At 41.0% G+C, this 25317-nt stretch overlaps 3 protein-coding genes across 20 annotated transcripts in view; 1 reads left to right on the top strand and 2 right to left on the bottom strand.

Moving 5' to 3' along the window:
• Positions 1-12642, top strand: part of cast (calpastatin) — a 33032-nt gene extending 20390 nt beyond the window's left edge. For 3 of the 17 annotated variants that reach the window (XM_084542591.1, XM_084542603.1, XM_084542593.1), the window contains 32 exons: positions 880-993; positions 1578-1724; positions 2041-2085; positions 2169-2270; positions 2384-2464; positions 2930-2968; positions 3750-3836; positions 4029-4097; positions 4188-4316; positions 4478-4597; positions 4707-4808; positions 4967-5083; positions 5202-5315; positions 5410-5502; positions 5775-5873; positions 6004-6108; positions 6229-6345; positions 6470-6589; positions 6836-6949; positions 7127-7210; positions 7339-7443; positions 8612-8728; positions 8977-9096; positions 9177-9284; positions 9386-9490; positions 9586-9678; positions 10074-10118; positions 10204-10338; positions 10491-10577; positions 10841-10870; positions 11156-11262; positions 11366-11905. In XM_084542591.1, coding sequence (XP_084398717.1) covers positions 880-993; positions 1578-1724; positions 2041-2085; positions 2169-2270; positions 2384-2464; positions 2930-2968; positions 3750-3836; positions 4029-4097; positions 4188-4316; positions 4478-4597; positions 4707-4808; positions 4967-5083; positions 5202-5315; positions 5410-5502; positions 5775-5873; positions 6004-6108; positions 6229-6345; positions 6470-6589; positions 6836-6949; positions 7127-7210; positions 7339-7443; positions 8612-8728; positions 8977-9096; positions 9177-9284; positions 9386-9490; positions 9586-9678; positions 10074-10118; positions 10204-10338; positions 10491-10577; positions 10841-10870; positions 11156-11254 — 3042 coding nt within the window. In that variant the 3' untranslated portion in view covers positions 11255-11262; positions 11366-11905. Of the gene's footprint in view, positions 1-152; positions 234-879; positions 994-1577; positions 1725-2040; positions 2086-2168; positions 2271-2383; positions 2465-2929; positions 2969-3749; positions 3837-4028; positions 4098-4187; positions 4317-4477; positions 4598-4706; positions 4809-4966; positions 5084-5201; positions 5316-5409; positions 5503-5774; positions 5874-6003; positions 6109-6228; positions 6346-6469; positions 6590-6835; positions 6950-7126; positions 7211-7338; positions 7444-8611; positions 8729-8976; positions 9097-9176; positions 9285-9385; positions 9491-9585; positions 9679-10073; positions 10119-10203; positions 10339-10490; positions 10578-10840; positions 10871-11155; positions 11263-11365 lie in introns of all 17 variants that reach the window. The other 14 variants (XM_084542596.1, XM_084542595.1, XM_084542597.1 and 11 more) reach the window with 10 other exon arrangements.
• A 140-nt stretch (positions 12643-12782) lies between these two features.
• cd8a (CD8a molecule) lies at positions 12783-15673 on the bottom strand. The gene is made up of 6 exons (XM_084542607.1): positions 14935-15673; positions 14491-14808; positions 14295-14402; positions 14094-14201; positions 13839-13878; positions 12783-13431 (listed from the first exon to the last, which is right to left on the bottom strand). Exons 1-6 carry the CDS (start codon positions 14981-14983, stop codon positions 13380-13382), a joined length of 675 nt encoding a protein of 224 aa, XP_084398733.1. The 5' UTR covers positions 14984-15673; the 3' UTR covers positions 12783-13379.
• Positions 15674-21755: 6082 nt separating this feature from the next.
• On the bottom strand, positions 21756-24793 carry cd8b (cd8 beta). 2 transcript variants are annotated; one of them, XR_014698995.1, is made up of 5 exons: positions 24645-24793; positions 23094-23450; positions 22111-22404; positions 21895-21928; positions 21756-21779 (listed from the first exon to the last, which is right to left on the bottom strand). XR_014698995.1 is itself a non-coding variant. In XM_084542159.1 (3 exons), exons 1-3 carry the CDS (start codon positions 24697-24699, stop codon positions 22298-22300), a joined length of 519 nt encoding a protein of 172 aa, XP_084398285.1. In that variant the 5' UTR covers positions 24700-24793; the 3' UTR covers positions 22072-22297. The 2 variants fall into 2 exon arrangements, 1 of the variants encoding a protein (XP_084398285.1); XM_084542159.1 differs by lacking the exons at positions 21756-21779; positions 21895-21928 and having other exon boundaries at positions 22072-22404.
• Between the last annotated feature and the right edge of the window lie 524 nt (positions 24794-25317).

Below are 25317 nucleotides of genomic sequence, written 5' to 3'. Positions count from 1 at the left end.
TCACGTGCATCAGTGGCTGAACACAGGCTGCGTCTCAACACAGAGCTCTCGCATTGTTGCCCTCGGGTTGAATGCTCTTCGCAAACCGTGGAGCTGACTTCATGAATGAACTTTCTCGTCCTCTTCTTTAAACACATGCTCCTTGATTGTAGACTAACACTGCGCCGGCCGGTGCTACTGTTATTGACATGCCATCAGCAGGGGAGCGTGGCGGGCCTAGAGGGATGTCAAAGGTAATGATGTCATTATGGCAGACGCTGCTTTTTCTGGCTTTAGTCAGAGCTTCATTTGATCTATAAATCCTAACTCGATTTCACACAATCAAGACAGAAGATTGTGGCAAACACAACATACACAGCATGTGCTCATTTTATAGCTACTACCAAATTCATAAGATCCACATGATTTTTATAATGCCACAGTTTGCTTATTGAATTTGTTATTTTTTCAATGTCTTGATGGTAGTGGTTGAAGACAGTTCTTTTCTGCAGCTGACCCAGGTTAAGGACATTTGAGCTTGTTGTCCTGCAGCTACATTGTCAGTATATATACACTAATACATTTGAAAGCATTTTTTTGAAAATTAAGCTGCACGAACGGCTAAAAAAAATCTAGAAATGTCAGGAGTACTGTTCATTTTGTTTTTTATATGGAATTAAAGCCTGAAAAAGCACTAGCATTTATATATATATATATATATATATATATATGCTGATTAATGGTCAGATCCCAGCAGACCTTTTATTTTATTGTGGTTTATCTGCTCTGTTTTCACTAACACTGTCCACACGCTTGGCACGTCTTTAATATACATTTACTGGATTCAGAGTTGCTTTCATCCTTGTGTTTTTGAGTGACCATCTGTCTACATGTTTGTAGACGGCACCTGTCTCCCACGTCAAAGCCACAGCTACAGTTTCTTCTTCTGCTGCTGGAACAGCAGCGACCAGTGCTGTGACCAAACCTAAAGAGTCACCCAAAGACACAACCAAGGTAGACTCGACCCATGAATCTTTACTGCCTCCATGACACCTCTTGAGATGTATCTTTCAAGGCTTTCTTGCCTTTCTTTCTTTTGTTATCTGCCTCTTTGCGTTGCAGATTTATCAGGTTTTGATACTGTTCTTACTTGAGAACACTCTTATATCTGGTTTGGACAGTCCTTTAAAAATAAGTCACTGTTTGACCTTTTGGGTATTGTGAAAGACTTTTGCTCTGTGTTCAACATGCCTCCGCTTGTTGTTTTGGTATTTGCTCACTGTGAACACCTGTCCATTTTGAGCACCCCATCCATGCATCATAAATATGAGTCAACGAGAGGAAACAAATGAAGAGGAGACGCCTACCGTTTGCCTTCTTACACCTCATTGTGTCATCTCATTGCACAACCCCTGCTGACACTTCTAAATGAATGACTGTCGTTGCGTTGGTGGAGGCTTTCTTCTGGTGGAGGCGGCTCCTCACTTCCTTGTCTTTCATGTTTCCTTGGGTATATTACATAAATTGTGCCTGTACAGCAGACTAACATACCTGACGAGTACCAGGCCTGTAATGATTGTGAATTCATTGCATTTTAGAGTGCCTCTACTGCCACAACAGTCAAAGCTGATGTGCATAAAGCTGATCCTGTTAAAACAGCAAAGCCAACAGCAGCAGCCACGGCTGCAACTGGAAATGTATCTGTGCAAGCAAAGAAAGAAGAAGCTAAACCAACACAAACAAAGGTAGAGGATCCCAAAACCAACCCTGGTGGAGGTTGTCCTCTGTATTTTCAGTACAATGTTGACGGATAGGACTGAATATTCTCATGGTGCTCGCTAGTGAATGAATGCAGTGAGCTCCAGTCTGCTCCAGAGATACCTTCAGAGATTTCTGAATGAATGTTTGAGAGACATTATAAGAAGAACAGCTTTATCAAGATGAAATAGATCACTCTAAATGGATACCCAGCAGGAGCTGTACAGTTTTTGTTATGGCTTTAATTTTTTGGGATGCTCCATATCACTAAGGTGTGTTCACACAATTTGTGACCTGTTGCAGGTGCAGGTTGAGGTTCCTTCCACAGCAGCCACAGGAGCCAAAGAGGTAACGAATTAGTGAAACTGCACAGCTTCTATTTAAAAAGCATGTTGCTTGCTCCGGTGTGCTGAGTTGTGTTGCATGTGCAGACGCCTGCAGTGGATCCATTTGACGCCCTGGCCAGCATACTACCATCAGCCGGTCCAGTCGCGCCAGTGGGTCCTGTATACACTGGGCCAAATGTCCAAGAGGTACAGCATAGCCACAGTGTGCACGCATGCGTGTCTGTGTGTATAGAAAGGTGAGCACTGTGTGATCACGCTGAGCCGCATGGATGTGTAACCGTGTGATGCATGTGCCACAGCATGGAATCGCCTCTGAGAAGGCTCAGAAGTGTGGAGAGAGAGACGACACGCTGCCTCCAGGCTACAGATTTAAAGATATGGTCAGTTCACCTCGCTGTCCTCATCTTCCCCATCACTTCTTCTGATTTGCTTCTTTAGGACTGTTTTATGTGTATGACAGACCTCACTTTCAATAGTTTAATAAGGGCTAATTCTTTTGCTAAAAAGAAGTTCCTATGAAAACAGTTTACTATGCGTCCACACTAATACAATGATGTATTTCTTTTTTCTTTATATTATATTCAGGTGAGATAAATGGTACCAAAATAGCACTGAATCGACGATAAAAAGACTAGTTTGATCATCTAGTTTTCTATATAGACCTAGGAACTATCAAGAAAATGTTCCTTTCGTTCCACTTCTTCTAACTATTTGCATAAAAAATTAGAAAATATATGTTTTTCAAAGTGGAACTGAGCCCTCCAGGCAGTTTTTTAACCGCCACCATTTCAGCATTTCCCTTTCTTTCCCCAGACTAAAATAAATGTCTTTTTTTTTTTTCATAGACTCCAGCTCCTGCGGATGTTAAACCCAAGGAGGTTCCTGTAAGTAAAGCTTTCACAACTGGCCTTTAGCAGAGCCACGACCTCCTGCACTCAGCTTGTTTCAGTCCAGATAAAGTTTAGACGCAAGACTCGCTCTTTCTAAACTTTTTTTCCATCACAAACATGACACATGCACACAGGAAGATCTGTTTCCACCGTGCTCTCTGCTGGTACCTCTAGAGTGGGGAATGTTGCATTGCACGGGCGGGTGTAGTCTGAGCAAACATCACAGGACCCACCTTTTCTGCTTGAGCTCGTCGGCTCTTGTCAGAGCCAATCCGAACGCTAACACAAATGTGTGCAACCAGTTTGCGATGTGATGCAGCTGTTACACGCTTTGATATCCGCCCGTATGTAGGTTGCTCTTTGCTCAGCTCAGCACACCCACATTTGCATCATGGCCTACTCCCACTTTGTCATCTTTTCGTGGAAGACGCTTCGTTCTGTCACGCAGTCTCTTCCCACTTAGACACTTTCTCTCTGTGTGAGTTTTAGTTCTTCTATTTGTCACATTGGTGGTAATTCACTGTGATCCTATGCATCAATATGAGTCGTATCTGTAAGTTTTCTGTCCACGGTATGCGAAGGGTGTGTCTGTACTTTTCCTCCACTGTTGGTACATGCCGTCTGGTTTACATTACATTGTCCTTTGTTTTGCCTTTGACTTGGTCGGTCACGCCCTCTAGTGGAGGCAGTTGTGTAGAAAAATGTGATGAGATTCTTTCTAAGTGAATTGTTGTTGATACCTGGTGTTGATGCACGCTCTTGTTTTTCACCTCAGAAACCCCTGAGCACAGACGAGGCCCTGGATTCTCTATCGGCTGGTTTCAACACATCTACTGCTCCATCTGGACCCAAGAAGCAAGAGGTCAGTCTCCAAGCATGTAGCACTCAGCTGCTAGTCCAGCCTTGGTGTGCCCCCTTCACAGGCCCATGTAGAAAATTCCTAGTTTGGCTTATCTGTTGAGAATAGTTTGAGCCGTGAGGACTTAATGAAGTGACTGAAATTAAAGTTTGTTTGTTTTTTGCTTAAACATCTCTGTATTGTTTTATTAAAAAGAAGGGCCCTGTTGAAAGTGTCAGCGCCTCATCTGCTGGTCTTGCAAACTTTGCTCCACCTCCTCCAAAGGTAAAGTAAAACTTTTTTCAGTGCCACCGAATCCACCTCTGGCTGAGGAGGCTAAGACTTTTTTTTTTTTTTTTTATGTCTCTGTTGCAGAAAGACACTCCTGCAGTAGTCCCTCCCGTGGCTGTGTGTCCTGCTCCTCCTGCTGATAAGAAAGCCACGATGGAAAAAGTCTCAAACGATTTCTCTCTGGAGGCCGGACTTCCCTCCGCTCCCTCCTCGGTACATTCTTGGCTTGTCAGATCTCTTTCTTCAAACTTGTAGCTGTTTTGTTATTTTTCAAATGACAAGCAAAATGTTTGACTGCTTAGAAATTATACAGAATTAGCGTTTATTTCATTTTTATCATCGTCATGGTCTGTTGTTTCTGTTGGCTGGTGTAGAAAGCAGCACCTTCTGTGCAGCCTCCGGCTGATAAAAAAGCCAAGATGGATACCTCTGCTGGTTTCTCTCTGGAGGCTGGACTGGATGCCAAAGTAGGCACCAAGCCCACGGCTGCTAAGGTGAGACAGAGGAGAAGAAGTGGACAGACTAACTTTGTCTTTCCATGTAGTCAAATAATATAAGTTGTATTAGTCAATCACAAATCTCCTGTTCTCTCCTCCTCACCAGGATGACTTCTCTCTGGATGCTCTCAGTGCTCTTGGTGACACGTTGGCAGCGGACACACCAAAACCTGAACCCCCCAAACTCAAACCGGAAGACTTTGTTCCAGTATGGGCAAAAACTGCAACACACAGTCCAATGCACATAGCAGATTTCTTTCAAGGCTAACAAAAAAACACCTTTTCTCGTCTACATTTTATCTGCAATGATAAATTATTACTTACATCTATCCCACTGTCCTTTTTCTCCTCTTTTACTCTTTACAGGAGGGCAAAGTTACCAAGGAGAAAGGTGTGCTAGTTGGAGAGAGGGAGGACACACTTCCTCCAGGCTACAGGTTTAATAAGGAGGAGCTCGAGAAACTGCCTCCTCCTAAACCAGAGGTGAGACTGGAGCAACCTTAAAGAATACCTTTAGATGACTACAACAATCGCTGAAGGATATTGGTGCACAAATATGATCTCTGTTTTCCTTGGCATCTCTCTTCACCTCCTCCTGCAGCCCACCATGAACACGGGCGATGCTCTGGACATTTTGTCTGGGGACTTCACGACCCCCTCGGCGGCTCCTACTGTTCAGGCTCCTGTTGTCACCCCCTCAGCTGCTCCAACACAGGTACAGATCTGCGCATCCATCACTGGTGACGGCAGACAAAAATGACACAGTTGAACCATCAGTTAATAGTAATGACGTCTCTTGGTCTTTGTAGAAAACTCCCGCTCCTCCTGGTGATAAGAAAGCCAAGGCGGAGAAAGCCGATGGGTTCTCTCTGGAGGCTGGGCTGTCCGCCACTACTGCCAAGGTACAGTACAGGAGATTTATTTTTCCTTTAAAGTACAATGGAACCTGGAGAGGCTAATTTACAGAGCACCTCAGACTCTTCCAATATGAATCCAAATATGCACAAACACATACAGGTGTCTTTGCGATGCATTCATACAGTTTTCAGTCTAACATAAGCCTTTAAGCCTTAAGCAAAATGGCAGCATGTATGCGCAGATTAATTTATGCACTGAGCAGACTGACATGACTGACTGAGCGACTTCTTTCACTTATATGTGTTGTCTGATGCAGAAAGTGGAATCCCCTGCTCCTCCTGCCGATAAGAAAGGCAAAGTAGAGAAACCCACCGCTGGAAAGGAAGCCGCTGGCGCCAAGGCGAAGGCAGACCAGGTGAGACACAGGATATGTGCTGTTGTTTTTTCTCCTGTATCCTTCTCCTCCTCCCTATCTCATTTCATAGATGAATTATAAATGAATGAATGACACACGGACAAGTCCAACCCTCCTGTTCTCTCACCAGGGTGACTTCATGTCTCTGGATGCTCTCAGTGCTCTTGGTGACACGTTGGCAACGGACACACCAAAACCCGAAAGCCCCAAACTCAAACCTGGAGAAATTGTGAAGGTAAGAAAAAAAGCCACAGTCCCTCGCAGAAAGACTCTTGGCATGTAGCGTTTAACAATAGTTTTCTCACCAGGCGGTCTCTCATGTTGTCCTCTTTTTCTCCTTTTTTTCTTTTTACAGGAGGGCACATTTACCAAGGAGAAGGGTGTGCGTGTAGGAGAGAGGGAGGACACACTTCCTCCAGGCTACAGGTTTAATGAGGAGGAGCTCAAGAAACTGCCTCCTCCTAAACCAGAGGTGAGACTGGAGCAAAATCAGTCTTACAATTAGGATTTTAGACGTCGAGCGTTGAGAGTGCTGTTCAACTGAGAAATGAAAACCTCATGAACTGATTGCTCCTTCCATCCGTCTCCTCCTGCAGCCCACCATGAACACAGGTGATGCTCTGGACATTTTGTCTGGAGACTTCTTGACCACCTCAGCAGCTCCTGCTGTCCAGGCTCCTGTTGTCGCCCCCTCAGCTCCTCCTGCACCTGCACAGGTACAGATGTGTGGAGCTGTACCTGTGCATTGAGGCTTTATTACCCGTGCTAGCTATTCCTGATAGTTGCTTTCAGAATACTGTCTCCTGGGTTTTTGTTTACTGTGCATATAGAAAGGGTATTTATCTTATCACAAGACTAAAGTGTATTCCACAAAGTGTTCTTCTACACTATTCTAATCTTTTTATTTCCTTGCATTGAAGTAAACGGTGTGATATCACTAAAACTCTTCTCTGTGTTGCCAGACTAAGGTTGAGGATCTGTCAGCTCTGGATGTCCTCTCCTTAGATTTCGTGGCTTCCTCTAAAGCTTCTGGACTTCAGGCGCCTGTCCCTCCTCCTACCCAGAAGGCCCCAGAGGTAAAGCTGTCCGTGTGTGTGATTGTGTTGGCAACTCTGCAAACCATTTTGTCCCGAGTTAACGACATAGAAATAATTTGGTCTTTATTGCTAGCTGTGCTGCCTGTTCTTACATCTTCTACAGTCTTGTCTCGTCTCAGTCTACATGTCCCACAGCATGTCTTTATGTTTCTTCAGTTAATGGTTTGTCCCCTGGAACAGCCTAACACACTAGATGTCCTCCCCCCACAACCACAACAAGCAAAGCCCAAGATTCAGAAGGTAGACATGAGGAGAAAAATGTCTTTCTTTCCAACATGCCTTAATTTGTTATGTATGAATGTATGTTCCTACAAAATCTTTTTACATTTATTTTGGCCCACAATGTCCTCCCCTTGTTCTCTCACCAGGGTGACTCCATGTCTCTGGATGCTCTCAGTGCTCTTGGTGACACGTTGGCAGCGGACACACCAAAACCTGAATCCCCCAAACTCAAACCTGGAGACGTCGTGCTGGTGCGGGCCACAATAATGCAGTTCTGAGTGAATAATAACAATCTATTTAGTTGCTTGCACAAGAGAAAAATGTGAACGTTTTGAGGAGGAGAATGTAATGCAGTGCTTAGTAGTGAAAACACCCGCCAGGGTCTAGACGCTGGTGCTGGTCGAGCTGTGGATTAGATGAGGAGTGGATTCTGTTGAGCTTGGCCGGGGCCCTGGATGTGAAGACTAGGGGTGAACGGGGTGGAGGAAGGTCGCAGCAGTTTCGAATTGAAAAGACATCTGACAGCAGCAGTGGAGAAACATTTTTAAACGTGACAACAAATATTTGACTGTTGAATGGTTAAACCAGAAGTCCCAGAGAGGCTGATGAGAAAAGCAGGAAGAGAGAGACAGAGAGTTGTGAATGAGAGAGGATAAAGAGAGTCTTCCTGATTGAACTATAGCTTCATTAGTGTGTTGTTTGGAGACAATCTTGACACACACACACACACTTAAAGGACATTTCAGAGACATATATATAGGTGTATATATATATATATATATATAGACATAGGGATCGTGTTAACCGAATATTTTCAGTCACTGACCTTTTTTTTAAACTGTGACGGAAAAATCTGAAGGCCGTCCGTCATTTTGACAGATTGCAATTCACACCCCTGACCACTTGGTGGCGAGTGACCTTACTAATTGTCTCTTGTCTCTAATCGTGCCCTGCGATGGACTGGCAACCTGTCCAGGGTGTAAATGCTATTGAACTGCATTATTATCATTTAAAAAAATTAAAGTGACGGGTAAAAATAGATTATGACGGCATTTTTATGACCCTGTCAGTCAAAATGACAGACAACGAAAAAGTCTAGCGCAACCTCTGATGTAGGATGTCCTTGTGCCTCCAAAGCAATGGACATGGGCCCTCTGAGGGTGTCCTGTGGTGTCTGTTAGTGGAGGCCTTTGGGTCTTGTGGGTTAAGGGAGGGTCCTCTGTGGATCATCCCACAGATACTTGATCAGTTTGTGATCTAGTGAATTTGGAGGCCAGGTCAACACCTTGTGCTGTTCATGTTTTTTTAGTTGTTCTTAAACCGTTTTTGCAGTCATTCATGTGTTGTGTATGTGTGAATAATAGTGAAAAATAATCTTTAAAAAAAAATCTTTAAAACCTTTCTATTGCCTTTTTACAGGAGGGCAACGTTACCAAGGAGAAGGGTGTGCGGGTAGGAGAGAGGGAGGACACACTTCCTCCAGACTACAGGTTTAATAAGGAGGAGCTCAAGAAACTGCCTCCTCCTAAACCAGAGGTGAGACTGGAGCAAAGCTAGGCAAATATGAGTTGTTTTTTATAATCAGAGCTCAATTATTATGTTTTGTTAAGTAAATTAGACTTAAAAAAAAAAAAAAAAACTCATTGTGCAATAAGCTTTATCCTTCTCTGCTGTATTTGCAGTAATGAATGCTAAGATCTCGCTCACATTACATCTTAAAATGGAGAATGGTAATATAATAATTTGAGTTCTTGATTAGTTTCTCTCTTCACCTCCTCCTGCAGCCCACCATGAACACAGGTGATGCTCTGGACATTTTGTCCGGAGACTTCTTGACCACCTCAGCAGCTCCTGCGGTCCAGGCTCCTGCTGTCACCCCCTCAGCTGCTCCTGTCCCTGCACAGGTACAGATGTGTGGAAGTAATTTAATTTGATGAGAGTAATAGTTTTTATGCAGTGTATTTCATCCTGTCAACCCTCTCAGTCCTCTTCAGATCTCGCTCTGGATGCCTTGGCAGGTGACTTTGTTGCCTCGACGGCTGCTTCTGCAGTGAAGTCTGCACCTTGTGTTCCAGCACAAACTGACCCACAGGTAAAAATGCGAGCCCAACTGACTGTTTTCAACTACGTCCACTCCCTATAATCCTGCATCCGAATCTTAAATTTTCTGGGCTTCTCTGTTTGTGCACTCAGCTGTCAGGAGGAGCAGACAATGCCCTTGACGCGCTGTCCGACACATTGAAGGGTATCACACCCGTCCCTCAGCCCGCCCCAGTTCCTACTAAAGACATTGTCAAGGTAGCATGCATGTTTCAAACTGAAAATATAAAAGAAAACCAATTCTGCACGTCACATGAGCTGTCTTGATTTGTCTGGTTGCTCGGTCGATGCAGGAGAAAAAGGTAGTTGAAGAGAAGTTGATTAAGATGGGAGAGAGAGACGACACACTGCCACCGGAGTATCGGCCCACTGAGGAAGACCTCAAGGTAAACTGAGGGACGCTGAAAACAGATGGCAAAAGAACACTTCTTCAAGTATTACTTTACTCATTTGGTCTAAAAATGCAGCCGAATGTTTTCAGTCACTGTGACTATGTTGTCTGGTGCAAGTTAGGTTCAGTACTTGAATTACTTCATTTCAGGTGTCAGTTCAACACAGCTCACTGTGCTAAAAAGAGAAAGAATTTCAACCAAAAACATTTGTGCAAAATTTATATGTACAAAATAGTGATTTTTAGATTTAAAAAAAAAGATTATTGCAACTATTCTTTGGCAACTGCTTGATTCAGATTGCAGTCTGAAGGCGTTTGTCGACTATAGTGCGTAGTACATTGCTGCTTTACTCTGCATCTAATGAATCTAATTCTTTTTCATTTTTAAAGAAATTGCCTGAAGTAAAAGGAAAGGCAGCTTCAAAGCCCGAAGAGGTACGTTCCTCACATAATGCACACATTGTTAAAACATGCTGATACCCTGGATATGCAGTGATGTTCATTTCTCGCCCTGCAAAAGACGATGGATGACCAAACAGCCCTGGACCTGCTGTCCGGTGACTTCTCTTCTGCCCCCAAGCCTGCTGCACCGGTCACATCATCTGCAGGCACAGTAAAGCTGGAACCTCCTGTGCTGGACTCGGAGCCCCTGAAGGTAGCAGAGAGAGTGAAATGCAAACATCCCCCCCTCCCTCCTCCTCATAGGACAACACAATCATTATGAAGTGTCATGAATAGAAAGCACAAATGTAGCTAATCTTGATACATTAACTTATAATGTATTTATTTTTCATTATTCTTTTCCAGCCGATGGCTTCTCCTGCTCTGGACAGTCTATCTAGTACCCTGCTCCCAGACGCCCCAGAGTTCAAACCTAAAACAGACAAACCAAAGGTAAAAAGAAGACGTGTGAAATCAGGATGTAAGACTAATTCATCTGACGATATTACAGATAACAACAAGAGAACAACAAATGTAGAAGTTGGAGATGGTCAAATCCACACTAGTGGAAATTCCGAAGTATAATTATTAAAAACTTTTAGCTGTCATTGTAACACGGCACCCACCTTTAGGTTGTTCACTAGCAGTTATTGTGTCTGTGAACGCCGCCACATAGAGCGCTGTTAAGCCTAACCGAGGTGTCAACTTTGTTCCAGGGCAAGAGCAAGTCAAAGTCAAAGTCCAAAGTAAGCAAATCGCCTGCTGCATGAAGGCCTAAAGAAGTTGGACACGCACTGTATTTGAAATATTGGATCTGTGGGCTTATAACTGAGCCCAAGTTTAAAAAAAAAAAAAAAAAAAAAAAAAAACTCTCCTGGTGCCTTCACACAGCGGCATGTGGTTCACTCTTCTCACTCTGCCTCGCCAATCAGTAAAGTTTTTGCATGCAAAGGCGTTGCTTCTTCTTCTTCTTCTTCTTCTACACATATATACATTTCTGTAAGCTTATTTGTTGTAACCTTGTGCTACAGAAACCACATGCAGAGGAACCGTCTGCCGCCGACCAGCTATCAGCCCAGCTAAGCTCAGATGTCGTACCAGCGTCTACAAAGAAGGGAGGAAAGAGCTAGGTCTCCTGGTACGGCTCGTGCGCACTCTTACCTGAATATGTCGCATGCTGAAAGTGACTAGGATGAATGTGCAGTTGTTTCCACTGACCGGTCAATGTCTCACGCTCACAGGTTGTCGGTGTAACTTGACCTCCGGGCCACAGGGACGCAACAGTGATGGAGCTGCTCTCTGGATAATGATTCTATTTTTCTAAATCGTAAAGAACGTATACTGGATGCAAGACAAACCTAGACAGGCCCATAACACTTTCTCAACATATTTACATAACTGCGTGCACCGCATTTTTTTTCTAGGTTTCACATTCAAAGATGAGGAACCTTAGGCTTCCGTCTTGTGGGGAAGCAGAGCATCTTAAGACCCGCAAATATCTTTTAGTTTCAAATTTGACAATTTCTATTCTTCCAGTGATACACTTAATATTTCAACACACAGTTTCTCTGAGCCTCGTGGCTTTTTTGTTGTTGTGACAGTCGGCTTGTGTGGGAGCAGTAACGGAATCGTATCGGGATGTTTGTGCAATCTTGATGTACACAGAAAAGCCAAGTTTTCTATCATGATGTGGTCGGATGCCATTAAGACACTAGTGTACAGCTTAGTTTGCTTATATTTTGGACAATACATAGTTTACATTAATAAATATGTGGAGGATTTCCAGGAGGTGTTCTGCTTTATTCTGTATCGGAAAGCTTTGTTTTCTTTCTTTACTTTTTTTTTTTTGCAAAATTGTTTCTCGCTTTCTGAAGAGATATATCTGTCGTGGGTCTTTTTGTACGTACTTGGCCTTGTAGAAATGAAAAAAATGCTGGCATTCAGAAGTGCACTTATGGAACCAAGGTGTTTACACACTTTGTGAACTGCCACTGTTTGTGATAACTGTATAGACTCTACAGAAGACAACACTGTACACTTTACAAAGGACTATCGCTTTCAACTGTAAAGCCAAAAGTCACCGTGAGCTCCCCATTTGTTTCCATGTCAATGGTTTTGTGTGAGTGAGAGTCAAAATGGGTGCGAGATACATTAGAGGTGGGAACAAAATATTTCAAATTTAAAAATTAGAACCGTGTTGTATACATATGATTTCTAACATAAAAAGAGCTCAGTATAAAGAAAGGGACTCAACTGTACTAAACTGAACAGAATCTTCTCCACTTCTGACTTGTGGTTTTTTGCTCTGCTTACAGTTGTAGCAGCCCACTTCCTCTCCACTCAAGGGGGGCTCGAAACTAAATACACAAAAAATGTATTTTGCTCATATATTATACTTTTGTGCCAAGACCCCGAATGACTGATGGGAGTGCAAATGACTGGGTTTGATGTGTGGAAAAAGAAAATCGAATGAAATAAACTAATAAAGATAAAAACACTTCACTGCAGCCAGGAGGAATGCTTGTTTGAGTGGCGTTGTATTTTTTTTTTATTGTTTTATTTTATACTTTACAAATAACATAGCAAAATTCAGATCATTGTATAATACACATTCATTAAAAATCTTATATTATTTGTTATTTTTAGTATTGCTTTTCAACCTCAGAAAATTAAATTGTGAATTTAAAAAAATATTTTCTCAAAAGGAAAGACAAGCAAGGTGACATATGTTCAGTTGAAAAAAAAAAGAGAAAGGTTTGAAGCCGGTGGTGAAAAAAGTAAAGAGATAAAACAGCCTTTTAAATGTGTAGATTGCAAATGGAAATATTTTTATTTTTTTTTTTAAAAAGTTTATATACAATTATTGCATAAGTTTCATTTAGAAGAGGAACATAAAGCCTAGTGCAGATCTGCAATATTCTCAGGAACCATTTTCAGTGGTCTCAGCATTAACAGGAAAAAAAAAAAAATTATATATCACATGATTTCATTAAACGGGTTCAGTCTAAATGCCACGGCACGGTGTTATCGGTTATCAAGCCACAATACAGTTAAACTGGATGCCAACAATGAAAAGCTTTCAGACTATTTGATGCGTCAGCTACTTGAACCACTTTAAACGCCACACACGGCAAAGATGTTTTAAGTTGGCAAGAAAGTATTCACGAAATAGAACTGAGTGAGGAAATAATTTCCGCAACAACTGAAAAATAACTGAAGTTCAAAGAGACGTCCGGGAAATTGCACCTTTTTAGATTAAACGTGTCTGTTGGCCATCATTTGTTTCTCATGGGCCGCCCCCCGGGGTCTATAAGAGATAAAAATATTAAATAATAATATTAATTATAATTAACAGCATTATCTGACAATGCAATTAAAATAGAAACCTGGCTGTGGATACAACTGAGGAAAATAAATGATACAATATTCAGTGTTTCTATTCAAATAGGAGCAAGCAATAAAACTAATAATTTTTACTAATTACTAGAAACAATTTTGTACTAATTACAAGGTCAATACTAATTTAGACAATCATTCCAGAAAATCTATATCATTTAAATACAGCTTGAAAAAATATGTGCTAAATTTTACTGATCACAATTTGGCACTGGGTGTGTAGGCCTACGTGCAGACTAACAAATATTAAAAGATGAAAAAAAAATAAAATGAAAAGACAATATTAGATTTAAAAAAAAAACTAAATAAATAACTTACTTTCTTTTGTAATGGTGTGGGCATCTCCTTGTCCTTATTCCTACAACAAATCAAATATGCCACAAAGAAACATTACTCATGACTGCGCACATGTAACTGCAACACGGCAGAATAAAAATTTGAGGGGGTGAAATGCAGGATGTGAAATAACAATGTTCATCTCTCCAGAGGCCTTTACACGCAGAATATTTCACTTGACAGTCAAGATTTACATGAAGGCCATTACGTTGTGTTTACTGTATCGCATGGACTTACGGTTGCAGTATATGGTGGTGATGAGGAGGAGCAGAAGAAGAATGCCACAGCCGCCGGCCAGTGGGCCCAGTATGATGAGAGGACAGGCAAAGGAAGGACTGGTTGTCCCTGATAAACATGAAGTCATTTACCACCTGCTTCTTTACAGCATAAATGTGAAGATGATGAAGAGTCACTACTCATTACAGTGATAACATTTACCTCCCAGCACTTGTCCCTTTGTGTTCTTGTCCCCGCAGTTACAAGGCGCGGGAGTTATAGCCAGAGGTTGTTGTGTTACTCTTGGTGCTACTGTGGGAGTCTTTTTTACTAAAAGATGAGGAATCATGAATGGGAAGTGTTACTAAAAAGTAGCCATCGAGAGTGGATTAGAACAAAATTAGGAAACAAAACTTGCCTGCAGACAGTCGGGTTACTTCTCCAAAATTTAGCTGATTGCCCTTGAAAAGAGACCCACAGCTATAAATGCCGCTGTCACTCTTTTTGAAGGAATTCAGCTTCAGACCATAAGCATTATTATTTGAGTGAGTGAAGGTCTGGCTGAAGTTGGTTCCAGTTGCCTTCATCATGCCATTGCTGCTGAAAGATGCAATGAATTCCATGCCAGATGTGTCCAGAACCCGAAACCAGATGATCATTGCTCCACCCGGACTAGGTGTACAATTGATTTGAACAGACTTCCCTTCTTTTACTTCAATGCAGTTTCCAATAGTTTCTGAAAGATTTGATAAAATGACAGCAGTAATAATTCACTTCTCCTTTTTTCAGCTACAGTACATAAACAGTAATAAATAAATAAACAAACCAGATAACCTTTATTTATCATTTAGGTTAAACTTACTTTGGTAAAACACCAGAAGCAGCACAACCTGAATCCATTTTGGGTCCATTTTAATCCTGAAGACGACAATAGCTGCTTGACGTGTTCTAGTAGTGTCTTTTGGAGCCTGTATGAAGATGATTCAGTGAGATATGAAACCACGCCCCAGCTGTAACCTTCTTCTCTGTTTTCTGTGACAAATGGGATCATTGCAGAGGAGCGTTGCAGAGACCTCCTGCAGCAAGGTCGTGGTCTGCATGGTGTTTTGAAGTGGAGCCCACCTGATCTGCACTTTACCTCTCAGCCTTTGGTTTGACGCATCGACACAGTGAGACTTCATCCACGAGCTACAAATGGCACACAAATGTAGCAGTGCACGGTATGTAGGCTAAAAATGATGAGGTAGGAAGTGAAAAAACAGAGCACAAAATTGAGTAGCAACTCACTTTACACACTTTACACCACACTGACGGCCCATGCCAAATAGTGAATTACAGAAAATCCTTCTTGTAGTATAAAATATAAAGGCCAAACACGACTTCAGCAGCTGGCCTTTTTTTTGTGTAAATATATTAAACACTTGAAATAAAAAAAAACAAAAAAAAAACAGCATATATAACACAATACCCATGAAAGAATATAAAACGTTAACAAATCTGTATAGGTATAGTAAAAAAATAAAATAAATAAATAAATAAAAAGCGTGCTGTAAGGGTCTCTTATTCTATCAAAGCAAAAAAAAACAAACAAAAAAAAATGTATGTGTGTGACAAAAAAAAAAAGAGCAAAAAAATGGGGGCATTTATTTATAAATAAACAAGAATAAATCGGGTTTTAAGCTAAAATCAGGTCAGATTATATTGATGACTGGTTCTTTCATTCACCACCTGAATTGACACATTTGGCCTACGTGCTCAAACACCTATAAACATTAGGCTACATCTGGTTTGTGTACTAACGTTTTGATCCACGACAAATTTTGATTTAAAAACATTTATTCTTGAACAGGAGCCAACAACTGTACACAGAGAATCAAATCAAATAAACTATCTAATTTTTCAATAAAATTGCTCTTCATCTTGCAGAAAAAGAAATAAAGCCTTGCTAAAGCCTTACACTAGATGTAGGCCTAAGGATGTAATTTACATCCCAGTAAATTTCTTTTTCTTTCCGCTCTTTCTTTTTCTGGTACCCCGACTTGTGTTTTTTGGGCGGCATGATGACAGCTAGCCTCCAGGTCATTCAATCTTCGCTCACTGACGTACTTGTCGCCGACCGCTGTCTATGGGTGGACTAAACCATTTTGCGTCTCCAAGAGGTCCCCTCCCCCCAGAATGTCCAATATGTTGGGAGGGCTGTGACACAAAGTGCATTCTCTCAGTTGATGAGAGATATATTAGTATCAATATATGTGAAATACATTATGACACCAATTAATTGGATGGCCCAGTTCATTCAGATAAATAAATAAAATAAAAATAAATTCAGGATTTTCATGGGCCCTCTTCCTGCTCAGGCCCTGGGTAGTCAGGTCCCCTTTTCCCCCTACTACCACGCCCATGGCGCCAGGAAATCCTCTGTACCATAGACCGTATAAAGCTCGAACCATGGCCCAGTTGAGTGGTTTCTTCTCTTCTATTCTCATTGTGCACCTTCATTCATGAGGGACGTCCTGAACCAGTTTACCTGACAGGATTCTCGTGAACTTGGCATGAAAAAAAGCAGTCATCACGCAGCGCTTACTGTACATCACTGTCAGATGGAAGCGGGATGAAAATGTAAACCGCTAGATGGCAGCAAAAGCAGAATTAAGATGTGTGTCGCTGTTTAAGCTGGAGTTCACCGACTCGAGAGTCACGAACCTGCTGCTGCTGTTTTGCTGTTCAGACTGGTGGAAAGTGTTACAGTACTGAGGACACCCCAATCAATACTATCAGTAAGGGTGATTCACCTTTGCCAGCTTACAAAAAAATAATGAATAAAAAAAAATAAAATAAAAAACCCTGGTGGAAAACACCTGCTGAGACTTTAGAGGCCAGGGTGTGGATAGAAGCTGCAGAGTGGCAGATATCTCAAATGTTTTCAGTATTTTGCTGATAATGCTGATAATGTAGAATGGTCCTTAATTATCATGGTTAAGGGCTTACTTTTACTTGAAAGTAAAGAGGAAAGTTACTTGGAGGATCAGCTTTAAATAATATAAACCCGAGGGATTCGATTTTGAAAGCGCTGTTATATAGAGCCTAACATATGATGCTACATTATAGATAAGATAAGATATGGACACAAGTGCACTTCACCGGTTTGGCTCAGCTGTTGCTGCTCTGCTGGTAGTTTCAAGCATTATGAGACATGAAGCTGCACTGGAGAGAGCATTGAGAGGAGTAGGTAGAAACTGACAGTTCTGAAAGGACAAAATGGACACATGTGGACAGCTGGATATGTTTGGTCATCATCTTCTGGTGTTACCAAGACTTCCTTTTTTGTACAAACTTCTATGCGTACGAATGGAGTGGTTAAATGAAGAGGAAGAATTTCCCCATGGGGGATCAAAAAAGGAAATGAATACTATAAAACTGAGGGATTCAATTTCGAAAGTGCTGTTATATAGAGCAAACAAATGATGCTGCATTACGGAAAAATGAATCAGTGCTTTGGCAGCTTGACCAATACTTGTGTCTAAAAACAAGGCAACGACAAAGACAACTGGACTCACTGAATTTCGCTATGTAAGAAGTCATTTCTCAAGTTTAAATGGTCCTGTTTTGACATTTTTAGTCGACATTCCTTTGACAGTGTTGAGTTACTACCTGATTCAGTTTTAACCTGCGACATCATCGTCTTTAAACTATTAAGAGAAACTAATATGAAAGATGACTAAAATGACTGGAAATCAAAGCCAGGGTGTACAACTGAATTTTCCATGAAAATATCAACAGCTCAGCATCACATGTCCTGTCACATCATGTAAAAGGTGGTCTTACACTTGTAGGAAAGTGAAACTCTCTTCAGCTCAACTGCGTAGAGAGACGACACATGCTATGGCGCAACTCGAAGCCCGGCCTATTTCCTGTTCAGTGTTGGAAAATGAAAGCCCCGATTTGGTAATGGGCAACAAGTGCTGACATTCTGCTCGTTTTGTGGATTTATCTGTTCCATGGGTGGGAGAAGAGTAAGAAACAGGGGGGTAGGGTGTGAAATAATGCTGAGAAAGAGCCAATATTTTCTCATTAATCTGTGCTGTAGAACATTTGCTTTGCTCAGAATACAAGAGCTTGTCAGTAATGTAATTTAGTTTTTCATAATTTTCTTTGAAGTTAGTTTTAAATGAAACCTAGATGGAAACCAAGTCGGTTTCAGTCTTTGCGCCATTTTCAGTAAGCAGGGGATTCTGTTGATGCTTGGTATCAGAGGGAAGACCCAGTCAGAACGCACTCTGTTAGCCCACTTCACCTTTCCATGTCTCTGCTTCAGTGTTGAGTCACTCACAAACACACCTGCATGGGCTTCCCTATCTTAGTCACACAGGGGGTCTCCAACCTGAAACTGTGTGTGTGGATGTGTGTGTTTGTGGGTGTCCAGGGGAAGCCAGTGAGACAACGGGCAATCCGTACATTAAATGTAGTCAGAAGACTCCTTACAGTCCTTACAGTCTGAAATGGCAGCACTGTGTAAATTTCAGTGTTCATCGGTCTTTACAGTTTGGCTCAGCTGTCACTGCTATGCTGGCAGTTTCAAGTATTATGGGATATGAAGCTGCACTATGGAAAACAAGACCACAAGTGGAGTAAGTAGAAACTGCAAGCTCTGAAAAAAGGAACTTAACATATGTGGCTAGCTGGACATGTCTACTCATCTTCTGCTGTGGTACTTTCTTTTTTGGAAGTTTATTTGAATATGTGGGTTTTGGAAAATAGCAGGAGTGTATACAAGTGCTCTTACATTTTGCTCTTTTGATAAAAAAATGTCTACTTGGTATTTAATGTTTAATATTATGGTAGTGAAGGGTACTCATCCACCCTTAACGTTCACTAAAAGCTACTTTGCTTGTTGGACTCAACACTTTGTTTGTGTAAATCACGTAGAGCACAGTGACTCCAGAAGTAGCGTTGATTCTGATATACTAAGAGGGTTTACATTGTCTCAACTGAACTATTTTCACACCATGTAGAGTTCATCAAATCGGATTCTGAATGGGCCAGTGACATTCAAAATACGGTTGACAAATCTCTACTTGGTCCATGTTGAATTAGATCATTTCTAATCAGACATCTTTATCATTCAGGGCCGCAATAATATTATTCTGATATACTATTGACACAAGTGAATGTATATACATGCTACTATCTCTATGTTTCTCAGTGTAAGGTCCTGCATTCCAAATGTAAACTTACAAGACGTAACAGTAATTAAATGATAACAATGGATTAACGTCCAATACAGTAATATTAGTGCCACTTGTCTATTTATATTTCTTCCTCTCCTCATTACAGCTAACATAACAAGGAATCTAATTGGTGTGGAATGTATTTAATGCAGAAATATATATAAATTTCAATATTTAAACGCCAATAAAACCATCCGTAAGTGTTTAGCCGTTTAGAAGTTACTTTGGTATGACTATAATTATACAGGTGTCAGAAGACGTTGTACAAATAGCTTACAAGACCTATAATGTATCATTTGACATATTCATCTTGTGTTTTAAATACAAACAAATCTACTAATCTACAGAAAACAGCAGGAATCTTTTGTCTTTAATGACACGAATTTACTGCTGCTTCTACATTCACTTCCTGGAACTGAGAAATGCGAATGAATTACTTCCTCAAACGTCTACACTGAATATTAGAAAAATAAATACTGTTCACTAGTATGTCGGGTACATCTTGCTGACTAAATCTGTCAAATCCTTAAACACAGTAAACACAATTCTTCACTTGAAGTCTACATTAATAAAGGATATAATATTCAGTTTTCTTGAAGACGTCTGCGGTCTTGATTCAACTTTGTCGTTGTGGAGGCTGTGTTTTGTGGCTCAGTTGAATTGTAACATGTTAAAATGAAAAATGTCACTCATTTTGTCTGTCCTTGTTAAAGTGACATATGAATATAATTTAATTTGCTTTGACTGTGTATGTGGTACAACATACCGTATGGGCAACCATTTTGTATTTCACTGAAGCAGCACTTTATGTGTTTTGTGTCCTTTAAGGAACTAGTGTTACCTCTGTTTACAGGAATTCACCAAATGTATTTTACTGTTTTGAACATTTACTATCATCACTATTTACTATCGTCATTCATTCATGATGAATAAATATTCACCCTTGACATACTCATACACACGCACTTATGCATCAGGTAATAACTGCATGTTTGAATGTCTGAATGCAATGTGCTTTGTATTATATCGGATCATATCCAATAAAACACTCTGAAACAGCACTCTTTAGGTATTCATGTATTTCTTTTTTTTTTAAATTGTGTTCTCATTTCAAAATTGTACGCTCCCTCTGTCTCCCCTTGTCTCTGTCAGCGCTTGTGGTTGGGTCTGTGGTATTTGTTGCGGTCTTTTTGTTTCAGAGACTAGATGAAGAGCTCAAAGCTGAGCGAGGCGATAGGATCTCAGTAAACACGGCTCTGTCTCTCCTCTCTCCAGCACGCAGGAAGGAGATGAGCGCAGTTCCTGAGACCCGAACAACCACTAACTCAGTCAAGCCTTTGCACTCCTCAGTCACGCAGGTGTGAATGTGTGCTGCTTGTGTGTGCGCGCCTGAGCGTGTGTGTGTGTGTGTGTGTTAGTGAGAGAGTGAAACAGCGAAGATACCTTGCTATAGAATGATTTTGTAGCCTGCAGTTCAGGATTATAACAGTAGAGTTTGTTGGCACGTACTGGAGGCAGTTCAACAGAAACTGAATATTAGTTTACACATCAAAAGTAGAGGAAGAAACCAAACCCTGACACTCACCTACTCAACTTCCGCCTAACACAATATTGATAATGGAAGTACAACACCCACTTCTAAACCTCCCTTTCTTCTCTCCATACACAAGATGTGCTGCTTAACGAAAGATAATTAACACAATATGTGAGAGACAACCGTAAATATGACATTGGACTGTCACTGGAAAAATGTACAGCATTTATTATTTCTGCCATGGCGAAGGAGCCCATCATTAATCTGTTGGTAATGTTGCAAGAAACTGGATAGAAAGGACTGCAACCAATGGGAAAGATTCAAAATATACAATTTTATTGGTCAAACTGAGTTGAGCTCACAGAAAAATCAACATGCCAGTGCTTTTTTCTTTGCGACAGATGTGAACGTTAACCTTTACTACAACGCTGTTGAAGATGACCGCACGAATAAATACAGAAGAGCAAAGAATGCAGAAAAAGCTGTACTTCAGCCCGTCTCTTTTGTGATTGTTGCATGTAAATACACGGATTAGACTTTACTGTTAAGAGACATATCTGTGTCACAGTATGGGTTTAGAGAAAAAGATATAACGGTCTTAAAACAAGAGCCGCATCTTCATATGCGATGAATCAATCTGAATAAAGAGAAGTGACAGATCAGAAAAAGTTACAGCGCAAGGCTTTGTCTGAACTTAGCGGAGCTCTTTATTATAAAAATATACAACAGAAACCTGTGAATATATATCACAATATGTTACATGGCTGCAGCTGCTGAAAATGAAAAAAATCCTTCTCGGGCTGAGCACACATTTTCTGTGAAGAAACTTGACATGTCAGGGTTCGGAGTGAATCCTGTCCTTCATGCCCCGATGGATGGACGGCTCACGTGAAGCGTGTCTTCATGTAAGCCGTAGGAGAAGGGCTTTAGGACGTTTGCCTCTTTCTGAATGGAGATAAACACAAGATAAAGATGTTAGTATAGTAAACAAAACTAAACAAGGAAGTAAAGATTACGCAAGAAAAATAGCAGACTAATAGCAGAGCAATCAATGACTTACTTCTCAAATCGGTGGCGGCATTTTTTGGGTAGCCCTGTAAACAAGAGTGTAGAAAACAAAGAAAATACATCAGAGATGCAATCGTTTTTTAATGTTTAATGTTGAAACTTTGCAACAATTTGTAAGCACGATTTGCTCACTGGACACGAATAACCGCAACCAGTTCTTCTACCCGGCCTTAAAATAGTTAGCGTATCGAACGAGGACACAACTTACGGCTGAAATAGTACAATGTGCAGACGAGAGCTAGACCCAAGCCTGCAGTAATTCCAACCATTGGCCACAGAACATTGGGGCTGCAACCTTCTGTAAAACAATATAAAGGTTTCACACATATATACTTAAATTTGCACACAGCAGGACGTTGTACAACCTATACACCGTTGCAAGTGCTCTTATTCATTTACAGAAAAGATGTTAGTAACTTGCCTTGTTTCTTCGAAGAGCAGCACTTGACCGGTTTGATCTTTGGTTTGGGTTTTGGCTTAGGGGGTACCGTCGGAGGGGTCTCTGTCACATGAAGACCAAAGAACCATGAAGATGAATGACAAACAGCAGCAAAGCAAGAGTGTTACACAGCAATTATACACCTGCCCCTGCTTTTAAAACTTCATATATGTTAAGGCCTACAGACACTTTATCTGCATTTCACACTCCAGTAAAAGACCGTTTGGACCGCAGAACATTCATGATATAAAAATCATCAAAAATAGGTGCTGAGCGTAATGCCGGGGTGACAACTAGACTATACATAGGTACATGTGACATAACTGTATATGGTTGTATACACACACTTTAAAATTGAGTATTATCAGTGGATTCCGAGCTTACCTCTACTACTACTACTATATGTGCATATATATATATATATATATGTATTTTTAAAGACTGGTAGACAGTGGAGTATTACACTGTTCGAAACATAAGAAGCGAGGGGAGCGTAAGTTCTGAGGACGAATTCAAACTGGATCCAACGCAGGTATTCGCAGTAATATGCAAGTCATAATCCTGACTGTACAATACATACATGATGATGTTTTACCAAATGTCATAATACACCAATTTAAATGCCTGTGCGTTTAATCACTTACCTGAAATCAGACAGATATATTGGAGGTCTGACACGTGATTGCTATTTAAATCGTTGATACTGAACTGCTACACAGTAAATAAAGTATTGCAGATTTCAGAATACAAACCTCCTGGCAGGACAAGAGGTCCGGGATTCCACATTTCTCTGTTGTCCTTGCCCTTTACGACGCAAGAATAAATCCCTGCGTCCGCTTTTGTCACACTGATGATACGTAGAGTAAATGCATTACCACCCCGCTTGGTTAATTTAAAGTGTGCTTTGTCCACCTGACCGGTGACGCGCTCAGCATTGTTGCATTTGCCGAGGAACTCTAATTTGCTGTTAATGAGAATACTGCGGAACCAGAAGACAGAGTCACAGGGGATGTTGCCACATTCACACTCGATAGTCTCATTGCTGTCGATCTTGGGATAAAGGACGGGCTTCTGTTTGATGTTTTCTTTTAGGACGATTTCTTGGGCCCCTAGAAGCAGAAAACGAGGGATGTTTGAGATTCCAACAAACACACTTGTTGTACACTGAACAACTTCTACGCTCTAGCATACAGCTGTAGAATCATATACGCCAGCTCCTGAGAGAAATCGGGTATGGTCACAAAAGAGTTACTGAGTCTTCTTTTAATGTCCATCCTTTGTTTTGTTTTTTAGAAAGGTAATTGGAGTAGTCCTCAGCAGTCGCACACAGAAATTAGTAATGTACTGTTTGTAATGTAAAAGAACATCGACGTAATCACGGTTAAAGCAAGGCCGCACAAATACATCTGGCATTATGGAAACACAACTACCACCTAAAATTCTGCAATAGCACAAATGAAGCCGAACTATGAAGAAATGTCTTGTTTATATGTCAGACTTTGTGAAGGTGACATTTAGAAATAGCTGTAAGGGGAGGGTGATTTAGCAATTGTGTAATAGATGACTACTTTGTAAGAGCTATTTCATCTAATTTTAGAATCTGCGCCAATGGCTGTTGTGCGTGTTTTCAAGTCAGGTATAATACCTGTTGCAATTGTGTTATGAAATATTTAAAGGTTGTCTGTGAATGAAATGTTACAGCTCGCTGGCACGTAGGACTGTTTGGAGGAAGATGTTGTTTTTGCCAACATAGAGTAGGCAAACATTGCACCAAAGAGTGCTTCAAATTAATTTAATCTATAGTCAGTGATTTGCTCTACATAGTACGAATCACTTTGATGCCTCAATCAAGCGACAATACATTAAACACAAAAATATAAAACTGACCGTGAGGAAAACTACTGCAGAGCACACACACTGTTATTCATAATATAATTGTTTCTTTTCATCACAAGCCCTTAGTTCTTATCGTGCAGCTAGCATTAATGTAATAACATAATAGTATCATTAATATATACATGTTATTATTAGTGTCCAATTCTGAGACAAGAAAATAAAGTTTAACAAACATCAGCTAGTGCGTGCTACTGTTTCTGTTTAAACTCTTAAAAAATTCACCTTGAGCACGAACTATGGCTTTGACTATATTTACTGAACGTACACATCATTTAAGTTACACACCAGACAAACATCTGCTTGAGAATACAAAAACACAACCTCCGCTACAGGCCCCTGACTGAGTTCTGATGCCGAGTACGATGGAGGCTTAATGAACACTAAATAGAAAAGTGTAATGGTCTTACCAGCTGTCCAGAACCAGACAGTGAACAGTGTCCATGCTAGTGGCAGCAGGATCATTTTGTCAGGTGGCCAGTGTGCGTACCTGCGCGCGTTAGCTGGAGGAAGGCAGCTGACACTTTCTTTTTCTTCTATCTATCTGTTGAAGATGATACGAGGAACTACACTGACAGGGCCTTCAAAGGACCACCCCAATGTGACACGCACAGGGCCTATCAGATTGAGCCAAACACCAGCCACAGGACTTAAACACACACACACACACGCATGCATGCACGCACGCACGCACGCAAACACACGCTACCAAAAAATGAGAAGTGAAATGCCTATAGCAGACAACTGGCAGAAATACCACATATCCAATTCTAAAATGTGCTACATAAAAAATAAAGAAAGGAGAAAGATGCAGTTCAACACACAAGTCACAATGTGTCTTATGTCTCACAGCTGTTTCATGAGAGCTGGCATGATACCACATATCAAACAATAAAAAAGTTGTATATTGCCAGAGCAGCACTTTGCAGTGCTGTGGTCTCTGCCCAGGTGCATGACCTAGAGCTCAGCGGAGCCCTACATATGTAGCTTCATGTCTTTCTGCAGAAAGAAAACAGAAAAAGAATACCGACATACAGAGCCGAAACTTTAAATTGAAGTATCAACTAAAAATGAAGGCCTAGA

This window comes from Chelon labrosus (genome assembly GCF_963514085.1).
Source record: "Chelon labrosus genome assembly, chromosome: 4".
NCBI classification, from domain to species: domain Eukaryota; kingdom Metazoa; phylum Chordata; class Actinopteri; order Mugiliformes; family Mugilidae; genus Chelon; species Chelon labrosus.
The sequence above is the reverse complement of the archived record's forward strand: the minus strand, read 5'-3'. Positions and strand labels throughout refer to the sequence as shown.